Source organism: Perognathus longimembris, chromosome 6, assembly GCF_023159225.1.
Source record: "Perognathus longimembris pacificus isolate PPM17 chromosome 6, ASM2315922v1, whole genome shotgun sequence".
In the NCBI taxonomy this organism is placed as follows: Eukaryota; Metazoa; Chordata; class Mammalia; order Rodentia; family Heteromyidae; genus Perognathus; species Perognathus longimembris.
The window spans coordinates 86,602,772-86,619,193 of NC_063166.1; the positions used below are offsets into that span (position 1 = coordinate 86,602,772).

General features: G+C 46.6%; 1 protein-coding gene across 1 annotated transcript in view; it reads left to right on the plus strand.

Annotated features, from left to right (window-relative positions):
- The window catches only part of Prpf6 (pre-mRNA processing factor 6), a 55,365-nt gene extending 39,530 nt beyond the window's left edge, over positions 1-15,835 (plus strand). The window contains exons 13-21 of the mRNA XM_048349781.1: positions 1,652-1,773; positions 3,369-3,507; positions 5,660-5,779; positions 6,223-6,399; positions 6,827-6,960; positions 7,441-7,532; positions 10,978-11,092; positions 14,483-14,609; positions 15,601-15,835. Coding sequence (XP_048205738.1) covers positions 1,652-1,773; positions 3,369-3,507; positions 5,660-5,779; positions 6,223-6,399; positions 6,827-6,960; positions 7,441-7,532; positions 10,978-11,092; positions 14,483-14,609; positions 15,601-15,753 — 1,179 coding nt within the window. The 3' untranslated portion in view covers positions 15,754-15,835. The remainder of the gene's footprint in view (positions 1-1,651; positions 1,774-3,368; positions 3,508-5,659; positions 5,780-6,222; positions 6,400-6,826; positions 6,961-7,440; positions 7,533-10,977; positions 11,093-14,482; positions 14,610-15,600) is intronic.
- Positions 15,836-16,422: the final 587 nt, after the last annotated feature.

Sequence of the window (16,422 nt, forward strand, 5' to 3'; positions counted from 1 at the left end):
TTGGGACTTGAACTCAGTGCCTGGGCATTCACTGTCTTTTAGCTTTTTCACTCAAGGCTTATACTCTGCCACTTGAGCCACCGTTCCATTTCCAGTTTTTTGGTGGTTAGTTAAAGATAACATTATCACAGACTTTCTTGCTTAGAACTGTGATTTTCAGATCTCAGCTTTCTAAGTAGCTAGCTAGCATTATAGGTGTGAATTTCTGGTGCTGGCTCACTTCTGGGTTTTGGTAGTTAATCAAAGATAAAAATCATACAGACTTTTCCTTCCCCCAGGCTGGCTTTTAGCTCAAGACTAACCCTCTACCACTTGAGCCACAGCAGCACTTCAAGCTTTTTCTGTTACTTTTTGGTTATAGAAAGTCTTGGAGGGGGAAGAGTAGTGTCTACTTTGTTTCTGTTGGAGTGGGGGAGTGATACTCTTTCCTCTGTGTGTTCACTTGTATAGGTTTCCAATGGGTGTGTGTGTGTGTGTGTGTGTGGTGTGTGTGTGTGGTGTGTGTGTGGTGTGTGTGTGTGTGTGTGTGTGTGTGTGTGTGTGTGTGTGTGTGTGTAGCTTGAACTCAGTGGGCACTGTCCCTGAACTGTTTTGCTCAAGGCTAAGCACTCTTTCTTTTTTTTTTCTTGGCCAGTCCTGGGGCTTGGACTCAGGGCCTGAGCACTGTCCCTGGCTTCTTTTTGCTCAAGGCTAGCACTCTGCTACTTGAGCCACAGTGCCCCTTCTGGCCATTTTCTGTATATGTGGTGCTGGGGAATTGAACCCAGGGCCTCATGTATACGAGGCAAGCACTCTTGCCACTAGGCCATATCCCTAGCCCCAAGGCTAAGCACTCTTAACACTTGAGACACAGCCTTACTTTTTTTTGTTGGTTAATTAGAGATAAGAGTCTCATGGACTTTCCTTCCCCGGCTGGCTTTGAACCACGATCCTTGGAGGTCAACCTCCTGAGTAGCTAGGATTACAGACGTGAGCCATTTGTAGTCAGCAGGTTTAACTTTCACAATAGGAAATATATACTATACCCAGTTTATAAAACAATTAAAGGAAGCCAGGTGCCAGTGACTCAAATCTGTAATCCTAGCTACTCAGGAGGCTGACATCTGAAGATTGGGTTCAAAGCCAGTTCAGGCAAGAAAGTCCATGAGACTCTTATCTGCAATTACCCACCAAAAAAATTGAAAGTGGATTTAGTGGTAGAGCACTAGTTGTGAGCAAAAAAGCTAAGGGACAGCATCTAGGCCTTGAGTTCAAGCCCTGGTACACACTAAAATAAGTAAAAAAGTATGTAAGTAAATAATAAACTAGTCTGTTTGATATGCTGTTACAGCTTGTCTGTCTGAGCACACTTGCCCCAGCCACTGCCCTATGTGTGTGTGCGCACACGCATAAGTATGTGTGCATGTGTGTGTGTTTGCACACACGTGTTCGGGGGGGGCATAGTCATGAGCATGTGGATAGTTCTCTAGCCCACAGGCTTGTTTCAGAGGTCATGTCCCTGTTCTGGATTGTAGTTCTTATTAGACCAGCTACCATTATACACTTTCTGGCATAGGCCATTACTGTGAACCCTAAGAAGCTAAAGAGTTTATCATACCGCCTGCTCCATTGTAGTGCTGGGCTATCCCTCATGACTGTCTGTCTGTTCTAGTGTGTGGCCCATAATGCTCTAGAGTGTGCACGAGCCATCTATGCCTATGCCCTGCAAGTGTTTCCCAGCAAAAAGAGTGTGTGGCTACGAGCTGCATACTTTGAGAAGAACCATGGCACCAGGTATGTCATAGGATTCATTTGCCTCCGTGTAATTAAACTTCTACCTCTAGCTCTTGTTTGTCTGATCCTGAATTTAAACCTCACTTTCCCAAAGATCTTCTAGTACTGCTATTTGAAGTCTGACTCTCTGTGGTGATGGGATAGGTTGTGGTGAGGGCAGAAAGCTTTTATGGTCCTTGGAACTTTGCAGCTGGATTGATCTTTATAGCCCTTTTGTGATAGGATTATCGCTGATTTATAGTTGAGAAACAGGCATCAAGAGGTCTGCCCTACCCAAGTGCCCCATGACACTTAGGAGTGCCTGAGTGCAAGCTTGAGGCTGGAGCCAGTACAGTCAGTGCCAGGGCACTGGCTTCATCTGTGGGCGGTATAATGTCTAGGTCTATACAAGCTGTTTTTCATTTGAGTTGTGCTGACTCTGGGTTTTGGCTGGTTTTGTACACAGAGGAGGTCCTTGATAATTTTCTTTAATTGTGTGCCTTAATTGAAAAAACCTTTTGGGTCTGCCTTATTGGCTGTAAATGTTGATTAAATTAGGCATTGCAATTTCTTATTTTTAAATGGGTAACTCTCCAGGGCATCAGGCTTACCCCAGACACCCTCCATCTATCCTCTCCTGGGTCCTCTTCTACTGCCTGTGGTGCTCCCTATGCTGGTGGGTATAGGCCCTGCTGGTTTTACTGAGGCTGCAGCTGGGAACACTGAGCCTTTTCTTTTCTGACATTGTTTAGTATCAGTCTCTTTAAGGCCTTTTTCTACCCAGCCAGTTGGTTTGGTGTTTCAGCATTAACTCCTTAGGGGGATATGGGGACATTTTGAAATGATCTTGATGGCTCACCCTGTAGAATGTGATTTGGAATAGTCTGCCAAGAGGGCAGAATTTTCTCCCGACAGGCATGGGTTGAGACCTCTTAGTGCATAGCTTCAGTGTACATGCTGCCCACTCAGAGGCCCAGTGGTCAATTGTGTCTTACCACACTGCCCTCTCCTTAGTGCCAAGTCATAAAATGATGGTGGAGAAGTGCTTGAGATCTAAGACTCTGGGGAGCATGGGATTGCACTAGCAGGCCAAGTTCCATGTTGTGTTGCTTTGGGCTCACTTACTGTCTTTCTACCTGAGTGTACTGAGGCCTACGGAAGTCATCAGTGGAGATAGTGTGAGCTAAAGAGAGTCAGGGATTTTTACACCTTCTGTCCAAGGCTAGCAGAATTCTTGCTTAGTAGTGACCTAAAGTCATTTTCTTTCAATGAATTATTTTTTGGGGATGCCAGAACAGACTCAAGAGCCTAATCTTTATCAATGGACCCAGGGGTATCTTTTAGGGTTCAAGAACTCCATGTTATCAGGGCCTCCAGGACATAGGCTGTAAAAGGCTCTGCTATTTAAACAATGTGATGCTTTGTAAAACCCTTTTCAGTAGTTGATTTTAGAATCTTAGTGGAGAGGAAAGATTTCCCCAGACTTACCCCATTGTAAAATCAGGTAAATCATTTATAGTGCCGAACTTTGGATTAATAACTGTCTTTTCAGCTATGGGCTCTGTGTGCTCTAGTTTATGGCCCTGGCTCTGGTGATCATGGCCTCTGTCTTGCAGGGAGTCTCTGGAAGCACTTCTACAGAGGGCTGTTGCCCACTGCCCAAAGGCAGAGGTATTGTGGCTCATGGGTGCCAAGTCTAAGTGGCTAGCTGGGGATGTACCTGCTGCAAGGAGCATCTTGGCCTTGGCCTTTCAGGTGAGTGAAAGGTTGCCTGTGCTAAAAGGGCTATACATGAAGACCCAACTTAACTACCACTGGTGCCTAAGAACTTCCCTTGGGCATGGCCTTGAGATGTACATAGTCTAGGGACACTAGACCGCTGTAGTTGGCCAGGGCTGTGGGGCCAAGGACAAGAAAAACATCCCAATGAGGAACACCGACCTCTTGGTCACTACCATGCAGTATGACCACAGGCTGGACCTTTCAGAACAAAGGACACAGGTCTTATATGAGTCACCTAGGTGCCTATAGACCCTTGTGGTGGAGCTCCATTCAGTTAGACTTGCCAAACCTGACCAGAACTGGCTGTTGGGAGGTATGCAGTTGTTTTTGTGAGTGCCAGTATTGGTACTTGAATTAAGGGGCTAGAGCTCTACTATTTGAGCCATAGCTCCACTTCCAGATTTCTTAAATGGTGGATAATTGTAGATAAGAGTCTCACAGAACTTCCTGGCTGGGCTGGCAGCAAACTGAAATCCTCAGATCTCAGCCTCCTGAGCAGCTAGGATTTGTAGGTATGACCTAGTAGCTCAGCTGAAATGCTATATATTTTGGTATTGGTCCTAGGGCTTGAACTCAGGGCCTGGGTGCTGTTCCTGAGCTTTTTTGCTGAAGGCTAATGCTCTAGCACTTGAGCCACAGTGCTACTTCTGGTTTTCTGGCCTCATGGACTTTCTTGCCCAGGCTGGCTTTGAACCATGATCCACAGATCTCAACCTCCTGAGTAGCTATAGGATTACAGGCATGAGCCACCGGTGCCCACCTTATGTAATATTTTTTAAGTACCATATGTATGTATGTATGTTAGTCCTGGGGCTTGAACTTGGCCTAGGTGACCAGCATTTGGCCCTTATTTAAATTTTTATTGTCATATACAATATTGTAGTAGCTTATGACAGTATGAGTGTTCAGTGGTTTTATGGCATACTCTTTATTTGTGAATGTTAATCTTCTATTATAGTTCAGGCTAAATATAATAAGCTTGATCTTACTTATTAAGTACCACAGGAGGGATTATTGGCCTGGGTCACTCTTTTGCTCCAACTACTTCCTGGAGAGAACTCAGAAGCAGAGACAATGCTAAACAGAGTAGTTGTGTTACTCCATCTATGTGTCTGGTAACTCCTGCAGTTACTCCATGCTGTGACACGCAGACATCGCTGAGGTAGCTTTCCTTGCCTGTTACCATGGGGCTGCTTATCAGGTCTATGAGATGGCCAGCGAGTGGCTGTCCTGATTAGTACCGTGGATACCAGCTCTAAGGAGACTATAAGAGCACAGTTGTGTGTTGCCTAAACTCTGAATATAGTTTGGTTCCTTTGGGAGCCTTTCCAACCTCATCAACAATACCCTGGGCATCTAACTGCCCTGCCCATATGAATTCACTAGAGATGCTAACTAAAGAGAAGGAATGAGGTTGGGTGTAGCTGGGTCACACATGTAGGACATGTAGGCCTGGGTGCTATTCCTGAGGTGTTCTTTTTGCTCAGGGCTAGTGCCCTACCCCTTGAGACACAGCTCATACTGCCTGCCTTTTTGGTTATTAATTGGAAATAATCGTCTCATGGACTTTTCTGCCCCAGCTGGCATATCCTATATGTCTCACATGTAGGACCCACTAAGGTCTTTGAGAAGCTGTGAATGGTTTGGGTAAGTCCTAGAGAAGATGGCTTTACTGCTGGTATTATTACTGCTAGAGTGAAAACAGACATGCTTTTCAGGTGGTCCTGGGTTTGTGGCTGGAATATGCCCTGTCATCTAGTCTGGGTAGGGTTTGGACCATACCAGTCCTGTAGTCGAGTGAAACCTGGATCAGTTCCTGAGCCACCTGCTTTTTATTAAATGTGATCCTAGCTCTGGTCACCTTTTTTTTTTTTTTTTTTGCCAGTCCTGGGCCTTGGACTGGGCCTGATGAGCACTGTCCCTGGCTTCTTTTTGCTTAAGGCTAGCACTCTGCCACGTGAGCCACAGCGCCACCTCTGGCAGTTTTCTCTATATGTGGTGCTGGGGAATCGAACCCAGGGCTTCATGTATACAAGGCGAGCACTCTTGCCACTAGGCCATATCCCCAGCCCCCCTGGTCACTTTTGTGCAGAGCCTGATTGATGCTTCTATGCTTGTCCTCCAGGCCAACCCCAACAGTGAGGAGATCTGGCTGGCGGCTGTGAAACTGGAGTCAGAGAACAATGAGTATGAGCGTGCCCGGAGGCTACTTGCCAAAGCACGTAGCAGCGCACCCACTGCCCGAGTAAGTGATGGCAGGTAGATGGGACAGGGTCACTGGGTGCCTCGATGCAAATGTGGACTCTCGTGCCCAGCTCACTTGTCAGGAAGGAATGAGTTGAGGCCACAGCCCACATTTGCTTTTTAGGCTTTAAAATGCGTCCTTTTTCTTCTTTTTATTCCAGTGATGTATTTGTTTTTTTGTTTTTTTCAAATTTTTATTATCAAACTGATGTACCATTGATGTATTTGTATATTTAACAATATTCTAGTATTTTAATTGGCAAATCTTATAACTTGTTCTGATAGCTGCTATTCATTCTTTCCCCCCACTTTTTGTGTGAGAAGCTTATGAGGCACATAAAATGCAACAGATGGGCAGAAAATGAGCTGCAACATGGAACGTGTTACAAAGGTGCTTCCCATCCAGACAGGTGGCAGGTGCAACAGTGTGTGTCTGCTTTGCAGGTGTTCATGAAGTCTGTGAAGCTGGAGTGGGTTCTAGGGAATATTGAAGCTGCGCAAGAGCTGTGTGAAGAGGCCTTGAAGCACTATGAGGACTTTCCCAAGCTGTGGATGATGAAGGGGCAGATTGAAGAGCAGGGAGAGCTGATGGAGAAGGCTCGAGAAGCCTACAACCAGGGTGTACGTGTCTGGTGGGATGCCTGACACCACAGCTAACCCCAGGAAACCCAACATCTGGAATGTCAAACCCCTGAGGACAATTGGAGGGCTAGTGGCCAGGACAGAGCCTTGCTTCCCTCACTGTAGGTTCTGTATTTTTCCTTGGACAAGTTTCTACACATTTTACTTGGGATGCATGCCATATAGCACACCCAAAGCTAGGGTGGTGTCTACGTGTCTTATGCACCTGCACAACCATACAGAGTTAAGCCCTGCACACTTAGACATGTGTTTAGCATAGTCCTATCTGTGAAACCCCATCAGCAGGGGGTGATGTGTTGGTCTCTAGACCCACCCTCCAGTGCTCTCAGATGAAGCTGATCACAGCTCTCACCGTCCTTCGTGGACACCAGCTGAGTACCTTTCTTTCTTGGTTTGTTGGTTATAGTTGAAGAAGTGCCCCCACTCCACACCCCTCTGGCTCTTGCTCTCCCGGCTTGAGGAGAAGATTGGGCAGCTGACCCGTGCTCGAGCCATTTTGGAGAAGTCACGTTTGAAGAACCCAAAGAATCCTGGGCTGTGGTGAGTCCTGGGTTAGTGGCCCGGCTCTCCTGTCAGGAACTTTCCTCACATAGCTCCTCCCTTATGTGGCTGGGTCACACATGTCCACATTCCCCTGAGGATAGGATAGCAGATATTGGCTACCATGAGGACTCAGGTCTCTGCCTTGGGAAAGCTGGGACTAGATGGTAGGGTGGGCTTCTGATAGAGAACACTGGGGAAGCAAGGAGTTGATGTTAAGGGATGAAGCTGAGAGTGGACTCCACGAAAGAAGTGACACAGACAGGACCTTGAGGGGGAGAACTTTGCCAAGAGTAGCTGGGAAGCTGAGGTAGGAGGATCATGCATTTGAAGCCAACCAGGATTACATACAGTTCCAGGTTAGCCCAGACTGGATACAATGAGACCTCGTTTCAAAAAATAGATATATGTGAGGGTTAGAGAGGGAGGTGGTGCATTGTGGATAGGTGGGGCTTGGATGTCTCTGGGCTGTCTCCTCAGGTTGGAGTCTGTGAGGCTGGAGTATCGTGCAGGGCTGAAGAACATCGCCAACACACTCATGGCCAAAGCACTCCAGGAGTGTCCCAACTCTGGTAAGAAGCTCCTTGGCTCCCCAGACTCAGCAAGCAGTGGTATTTTATTTTTTTTTATTCTTTGTCAGCTTTGAGGCTTAAACTCTGTCCCTGAGCTCTTTGCTCAAGGCTAATAATGCTTTACCACTTTGAGCCACAGCTCCACTTCCAGTTTTCTGGCTGTTGATTGGATATAAGAGTCTCACAGACTTTGCTGCCTGGGCTGGCTTTCAACCTTGATCCTCAGATCTCAGCCTCCTGAGTAGCTAGGATTACAGGGGTGAGCTAATGGTGTTTGGCAAGCAATGGTATTTTTGACATCGCAGACTGCAAAGCACTGTGTGGCCCATTTCAGTGTCCCTTCATTGTCATTAAAACATTTGAACTAATATGATTCATATTCTGAATAATTAACACTGCTTTTTCCTTCACAGTTTTATTATTTTATATCCAAGCATACAAGAAATACATATGCCCAGCAAAACGAAATTTGGAAAGTTTGGGCCAGGTACCAGTGCTCATACTTGTAATCCTAACTACTAAGGAGGCAGAAATTGTATGGATTTTGGTTTGAAGCTAGCCTAGGTAGCAATGTCCATAAGACTACATCTCCAAAATAAGCAGCAAAAGCTGAAATAGAAGCATGCATTGCTTTAGCATCTAATATCAAACAAGCTGAGTTCAAACTCCAGTAGAGAGAAATTTGGAGTTAGAAGGAAATAGAAAATTGTCTTTATGCCTGTTACTTGCTGGGAATGTAGCCTAGTGGTAAAGTGCTCGCCTCTTTATGCCTGTTACTGAGGTGTACTGGTTAACTTTTTTGTAGTATTATAGTTTATATTATCATATGAAATTAAAGTTGTAGTCGGGTGCCAGTGGCTACACATTGGCTTGCACCTTGTAATTCTAGCTACTCAGGAGGCTGAGACCTGAGGATTGCAGTTTGAAGCCAACCTGAACAGAAAAGTCCCCATGATACACTTATCTCCAATTAACCACTCAAAACCTGGAAGTGGAGCTGTGGCGCGAAGTGGTAGAGCACTAGCCTTGAGCAAGAGCTCAGGGACAGCACCTAGGCCCTGAGTTCAAGCCCCAGGACTGGAAAAAAAAAAAAAGTAAAGTTATACTGTAATAATATTTAGTGTTCTGCCTGTTTCCATTTATTATTTTTATTTTATTTATTTATTTTATTTTTTCATTGGTCGTGGAGCTTGATTTCAGGGCCTGGGTGCCATCCCTGAGCTCTTTCACTTAAGGCTAGTAGTGTTATACCACTTTGAGCCAAAGCACCACTTCTGGTTTTCTGGTGGTTAATTGGAAATAAGAGTTGCACAGACTTTTCTGTCCAGGCTAGCTTTGAACCATAATCCTCAGATCTCAGCCTCCCGAGTATCTAGGATTACAGGTATGATCCATCAGCACCCAGCCTACCCATCTGTCTGTCTATCTTTTTATTTATTTGTTTGCTTGTTTATTTTTGTCAGTCATGGGGCTTGAACTCTGGGCCTGGGTGCTGTCCCTGAGCTCTTCAACTCAAGGCTAATTAGTGCTCTACCACTTGAACCACAGCCCAGTTTTCTGGTGGCTAATTGGAGATGAGTCTCACAGACTCCTGCCAGGGCTGGCTTTATACCATGATCCTCAGATCTCAGCCTCCTGAGTGAGTAGCTGGGATTACAGGGGTGAGTCACCGGTGCCCAGTATGTATTTATTTTTGTGCCAGTCCCGGGGCTTCAACTCATGGCCTGGGTGCTGTCTGTAAGCTTTTTGGCTTTACTCCTTGAGACAGCTCCATTTCCTGCTTTTCAGTGGTTAATTGGAGATAAAATCTCATGGACTTTTCCTGCCTGGGTTGGCTTCAAACCATGATCCTCAAATGCCAGCCTCCTGTGTAGCTAGGATTACCGTCATGAGCCACTGGCACCCATCAAGTCATTGTTTTTTGATTTTGTGTCTCATTTTGTAGCCCAGGCTGGCCTAGAACTTGTGGTCCTCTTGTCTTAGCCTACTGAATGCCACAGTTACAGATGTGCACCATTCTCTACCTTTTTTTCAAGCTAAAATGTTTTTGTTTTTATTGTTTTGCACTACTGGGGTTTGCTGAGCCAAGGGTCCAGCTCTAAAACAGAGTTTTGTGAAAATTATTTTCTCCAGTCCTGGGGCTTGAACTCAGAGCCTGGGCACTGTCTCTGAACTTCTTTTTTTTTTTTTTTTTTTTTTTTGCCAGTCCTGGGCCTTGGACTCAGGGCCTGAGCACTGTCCCTGGCTTCTTCTTGCTCAAGGCTAGCACTCTGCCACTTGAGCCACAGCGCCACTTCTGGCCATTTTCTGTATATATGGTGCTGAGGAATCAAACCTAGGGCTTCATGTATACGAGGCAAGCACTCTTGCCACTAGGCCATATCCCCAGCCCTCTGAACTTCTTTTTACTCAAGGCTAGCCCCCTTCTACCACTTGAGCCACAACGCCACTTCTGGCCTTTACTGTTTATGTGATACTGAGGAATCTAACCCAGGGCTTCATGTATGCTAGGCAAGCACTCTACCACTAAACCACATTCCCAGCACCTGTGAGAACTTTTGGTTCTCATTGACTTTGAGAATGTAAATTATGGGCCAGGGAATTGGAGATAAAGAGGGTCATGATCCAAGGCAGCCCCTATGCAAATAATTCAAAACCCTATCTGATAAATAACTAAAGCAAAAAGGGCTGGGAGTATATAACTCAAGTAGTAGACTACTGCCTTGGCAAGCACAAGGCTCTAAATTCAAACCTCAGTACCACCAGAAAGAAAGAAAAAAAAGTTTTCTTTTTGCCAGTCCTGGGCCTTGGACTCAGGGCCTGAGCACTGTCCCTGGCTTCTTTTTGCTCAAGGCTAGTACTCTACCTCGTGAGACACAGCACTACTACTTCCAGCCTTTTCTGCTTATGTGGTGCTGAGGAATCAAACCAGGGCTTCATGCATGCTAGGCAAGCACTCTATTGCTAAGCCACATTCCCAGCCAAAACTACATTTCCTAAGGCTACATAAGGGTGCCTACAACACACTCTCAGTTGTTAACTTAGCTATCTCTTACCGCTATTTACTTTCTATTTTTGAGATATTTTTGCTTTGTAGCCCAGGCTGGGCCTTTAACTTGTAAGCCTCCTGCCTCAGCCTCTTTAAGTTGTGGGATTTTAAATGTGTGCCACAGTGCCTAGCTATCTCCTGTTTTTTAATCCAATACTGCTTTGAGGTTGCTATTTTTTGTATGTTTCAAATGAAATTTTGAAGGCTATTCATGCCTCTAGGCATTGTCCAGAGCTCTGTCCAGTCTGCACTCAGTGGAGGCAGCTGGATGGTAGAAATGTGGAGCCTTTGTGGCTGGTCTGAAGCAGGCTTCTCTCAGGGCAACTTGGGTAGGGTGGACGTGTTTCTGAAACCAGAGGTGAGCCTGAGGATCAGTTCTTTGTTTCTGAATTTCAGGCATTCTGTGGTCAGAAGCTGTCTTCCTTGAGGCAAGACCCCAGAGAAAGACCAAGAGTGTGGATGCCTTGAAGAAGTGTGAGCATGACCCCCATGTACTCCTAGCTGTGGCCAAGTGAGTAGCAGTTTTCTTGGGGTTGTTTCTCAGGGGTCCCAATGGAGCCTTCTGCCAGCATCTCTACTTCTTCTTGCCTGTTCTAATTGGGCCTACAGCAGGTTGGGTTCCCTGGTACTTGACTACAGAAGCTTTGCTTCAGTGTTTTGGGTCAGCACGTCGCCAGACAGAAGTCATAAAAAGGGGCTGGGAATATGGCCTAGTGGTAAAGTGCTTGCCTCGTATACATGAAGCCCTGGGTTCGATTCCTCCGCACCACATATATAGAAAAAACCGGAAGAGGCACTGTGGCTCAAGAGGTAGAGTGCTAGCCTTGAGCAAAAAGAAGCCAGGGACATTGCCCAGGCCCTGAGTCCATGCCCCAGGACTGGCAACAAAAACAAAACAAACAGAAGTCATAAAGACATTTGTTGCCCATTTCACTTGGGTACCTGTTCAGGTCACTCCCTCTCGTTGGATCTTTCAGGTGGTCCTTCCTCAGTCTCTTCTGTCTTCCAGATTTCAGTTTGTACCACACACAGCCTGGGCTACATAACAGATGTGGGTCTACCCAGAATTTAATGAGCAAAGCCTTTTGCCTTAAGGTTCTTCAGCCAGGAAGTTTGTTTTAATTTTGTTAAGAGTAAGAAATCAGGCCAGATGTTGATGGCTCATGCCTGTAATCCTAGCTACTTAGGAGGCTGAGATCTGAGGACCACAGTTCAAAGCCCAGGCAAGAAAGTCAGTGAGATTCTTGTTTCAAACAGACTACTCAGAAAAAGACAGAAGTGCTGTGGCTCAAGTGGTAGAATGCTAGACTTGAACAAAAGCAGCTCAGGGTCAGCACCTAGGCCCTGAGTTCAGGAACCAGGACCGATGAAAAAAAGAGAAGAAATCACTTTCAGCTTTGGTCCTGGGAACAAACCCTAGATCTGGATGCCTTGTAGTACAGAGGTGATTTGCAAGGGAAGAAGTAGTTGGGAAGTGACCTCGTATAGCACCTAACTGTGTTGCCTTATCTCCGTGTTCCTGTGGTGATATGTGGAGGCAGACCTGGCCTGGGGCCAACTTTGGCTCTGTTCTAGGTGGCACTGGGTCTTTGGGGTCTGGTCTGCAGGGAAGTCCTCCTAGTGGTGCCTATGCACCTCCAGTCCTGTGGCCCTAGCATATGAAGGAGGCTTCTCAGAGTCTGGCTTGTGCCTACTTTGGCTTCCTCCCTTCTTCCTTTGTGCTGCTTCTTCCCAGAGTGACTGTGTGGCCCTCAGATATGGCAGCCATAAAACCTTATAAAAGGCTTTGCTAAAGTAAATAAGTCATTCCTTGCTGTTTCCAAGCCAGTGTTCTCTGTGTCTGCTATCTGAATTTGTGCTCTTTAAATCACAGTTTATCAACACCAAGCAATTAAGAACACCACAAGGCTTAAAAAATCATCACGTTATCAGAGCATGAAATGATTCTGTTCAGTACCTGAGTGTAGCCCAAACAGCTGTCTGGTATTGAGGGGTTAGCTGTGTTCCAGCGGCTTTGTTGCTCCTGGCTATAGGAGAAGCTGAGCGGTGGAATGGGTAGAAGCACGCCCACATCTCTGACCTGCCAGAGTGGCTGTCATAGTATGCCTGCTGCCCTCACTGCTCTCCACCCTTCTGTCCTTTTCCACCACTATTGACTCTGTGGGAAGGATATCATAGAACCTTACTTTGGTTTCTAATAGTAACCCCTTTGCTTCCAGGGTCTGGCTTCTAGCCTGTCCACTTCAGCTTGGTCTTGGGATGTCAGAGTCAAAGACACACCCACATGTTTACTGTAGTCTGAGTACTAGGGGCTTGGGGCACAAAGTGCCTGGTGCTCACTGAAACTTGTCTTCATGGGGCTGGGCTAGACAGGGAAGAATAACCTAGCAAGTGTCCCGAGGAGCGTGCTGAAACCTGTCTTCATGGGGCTAGACAGGGAAGAATAACCTAGCAAGTGTCCCGAGGAGCATGCTGAAACCTGTCTTCATGGGGCTGGACAGGCAGAATAACCTAGTAAGTGTCCAGAGGAGCATGCTGAAACCTGTTTTTCTAATCAGAACCATTTGGGGGATCCAAGATAGGGACTCAGACTTGCCATCTGATGCTTATTTTCACTCATTGACTAGTGCTTTACCACTTGAGCCACACCTCTTACCCCATAGCCTTAATTAATGTTTTGTCAGATTTAGTGGCATTTTCCCCAATTTAACTTAAAGGAATTTTGTTTTGTTTTGTTTTTGGTCAGTTGTGGGTCTTGAACTCAGGACCTGGGTGCTATCATCCTTGAGCTTTTTCTTTTTTTCTTTTTTTTTTTTTTTTTTTTGCCAGTCCTGGGGCTTGGACTCAGGGCCTGAGCACTGTCCCTGGCTTCTTCCCGCTCAAGGCTAGCACTCTGCCACTTGAGCCACAGCGCCGCTTCTGGCGGTTTTCTGTATATGTGGTGCTGGGGAATCGAACCTAGGGCCTCGTGTATCCGAGGCAGGCACTCTTGCCACTAGGCTATATCCCCAGCCCATCCTTGAGCTTTTTCACTCAAGTTAGAGCTTTACCACTTTGAACCACAGTGCCACTTCCACTTTTCTGGTGGTCAATTGGAGATAAGAGTCTCATGGACTTTCCTCCCCATGCTGGCTTTGAATCATGATCCTCAGATCTCCTGAGTAGCTAGGATTACAGATATGAACCACCCAGCTCACCCAACTTCAAAGGGAAAAATTTTTTTTTGGCCAGTCCTGGGGCTTGAAATCTCTACCACTTGAGCCACAGCACCACCTCTGGCTTTTGCTGTTTATGTGGTACTGAGGAATCGAACCCAGGGCTTCATGCATGCTAGGCAAGCACTCTACCACTAACCCACATTCTGAGACCAAAGGAAAATATTCTTAAGGAGTTGAAATCTTGAAAGAAGTATAAGCCAGCCACTGGTGGCTAATGCCTTTAATCCTAGCTACTCAGAGACCTAAATCTGAGGATCAGGGTTCAAAGCCATCCAGAGCAGACATGTTTTATATCCAATTAACCATCGAAGAGCTGGAAGTGGAGGTGTGGTTCAGAGTGCCAGACTTGAGTAAAAAGGCTAAGGAGAGTTCAAGCCCCAGTACCTGTATAAAAATAGAAGTAGCTATGAAAACTATTGATCAGTAGAACGGAGAGAGGAAGAAACACTCTTGTTAAGATTTTTTTTTTAAACACAGAAAAAAAGAAGGAATGTGATTAGACATCCAAAGATTTTGGTGGACAATTTGGACTGATCTCCATTTACTCTTGGCTCACGGCAGGGCCTACCGGTCTCTGGGTTAAGGGTGCCACTGATAACGCACACAGATGGGTGAGGGTGGCTCTAGGTGACACCGTTGAACACCCCTTACTCTCTGAATCCTGTACCCTTTTCCTGAAACAGGCTGTTCTGGAGTGAGCGAAAGATTACCAAGGCTCGGGAGTGGTTCCACCGTACAGTAAAGATTGATTCAGACCTGGGGGATGCCTGGGCCTTCTTCTACAAGTTCGAGCTGCAGCATGGCACAGAGGTGAGGCTTCATAGGCAAATCCCATGGTAGCCCATGGTGCCTTCCTATCTCTTATTTTGGCTTCTGAAACGAGGGGAGCTCCACCAGTCCCTTAGAGGACCCAGGAGATGGCAAAGACAATCACATCTTAGCCAGGTATTGGGACTTATATCTGTAATCCTAGCAACTCAGGAGGCTGAGATCTGAGGATCAAGGTTCAAAGCCAGCCTGAGCAGAAAAATCCATGAGATTCTTTTTTTTTTGCCAGTCCTGGGGCTTGGACTCAGGGCCTGAGCACTGTCCCTGGCTTCTTTTTGCTCAAGGCTAGCACTCTGCCACTTGAGCCAAAGCGCTGCTTCTGGCTGTTTTCTGTATATGTGGTGCTGGGGAATTGAACCCAGGGCCTCATGTATACGAGGCAAGCACTCTTGCCTCTAGGCCATATCCCTAGCCCATCCATGAGATTCTTATCGCCATTTAATCATCAAAATGTTCAAGTGGGGGCTGGGAGTATGGCCTAGTGGCAAGAGTGCTTGCCTCCTACACATGAAGCTTTCAGTTCGATTCCCCAGCACCACATATATGGAAAACGGCCAGAGGGGGTGCTGTGGCTCAAGTGGCAGAGTGCTATCCTTGAGCAAAAAGAAGCCAGGGACAGTGCTCAGGCCCTGAGTCCAAGCCCCAGGACTGGCAAAAAAAAAAAAAAAAAAAAAAAAAAGTTCAAGTGGTAATGTACCAGTCTTAAGTGAAAAAGCCAAGTGACAGCACAGGGCCCTGAGTTCAAGCCTCAGTATTGGCACGTGCGCACGCATGCATGCACACACACACACACACACACACAGAGCACCCCTTAGCAGTGGTTCTTGAGGGTGGGGAAGAAAGTTGTCAGGGGGTATGCTCCCTAAGTGAAGGGGCTGCCTTGAGATCTGTCGGGCCTGGTGTGCAAAGGTTGGTGCTCATAGTGCACCCCCAGAGAAGCCTTACCTGAAGTGTCATGCGGTATTCTCTTCAGGAGCAGCAAGAGGACGTGAGAAAGCGCTGTGAGAATGCTGAGCCCCGTCACGGGGAACTGTGGTGCACTGTGTCCAAAGATATCGCCAACTGGCAGAAGAAGATTGGGGAGATCCTGGTACTGGTGGCTGCACGCATCAAGAACACCTTCTGATGGCTGGGGGGTGGGGTGGGGGTGAGTACACAAGGACCTGGGCTGCCCAACCTTCATTAAAGGCTTTTATGCAGTGTGTCGGGGCTGGGGGTTCTGGTTTTCTCCAGGTTCTTCCCTGGCTTATGCTTTTTTGGTCGCCTACACCTGAGGAGTGGTAATGAACTCTGGTGTTGGAGAGGTCTTCTGTAGGTACTTATTTGTACCTGGAGGAGTCTTGGGAAACCAGGGCTCACAGATTTTATGGAGGTATTGAGAACACAGGTTTTGAAGAGAGAGGGGGTTACTGAGTCAGATCTGAGGCCAGACTGAGTGGGACAGAGCTTGCAGGAGACCATTAGTTGGGGCCTCTTGAGTCTACAAACAGCAGACTGTGCTCGACTGGAGGTCATTTCAGGCTGCTGACCAGGCCTCGGTAAGATGTCACTGTTGCAGGTGAATCTTTGCTAATTCATAGCAATTTTATCCTAAAATACTTGTGACTCCTGTCATAACTAGATTGAAAATTAGATACAGGTCTTCCTCGGGCCTCAGATTCTTGTGTGTGTGCACTGAGTTGAAAACAAGCTGGCTCTCTTGGAAGAGGGTATATGGGCTGGGCAGAGACCACCTGACAAGGTCATAGATAGTGGATAGCAGTGGACAAGCTCAAGCTCAGATTGGTGACTCACC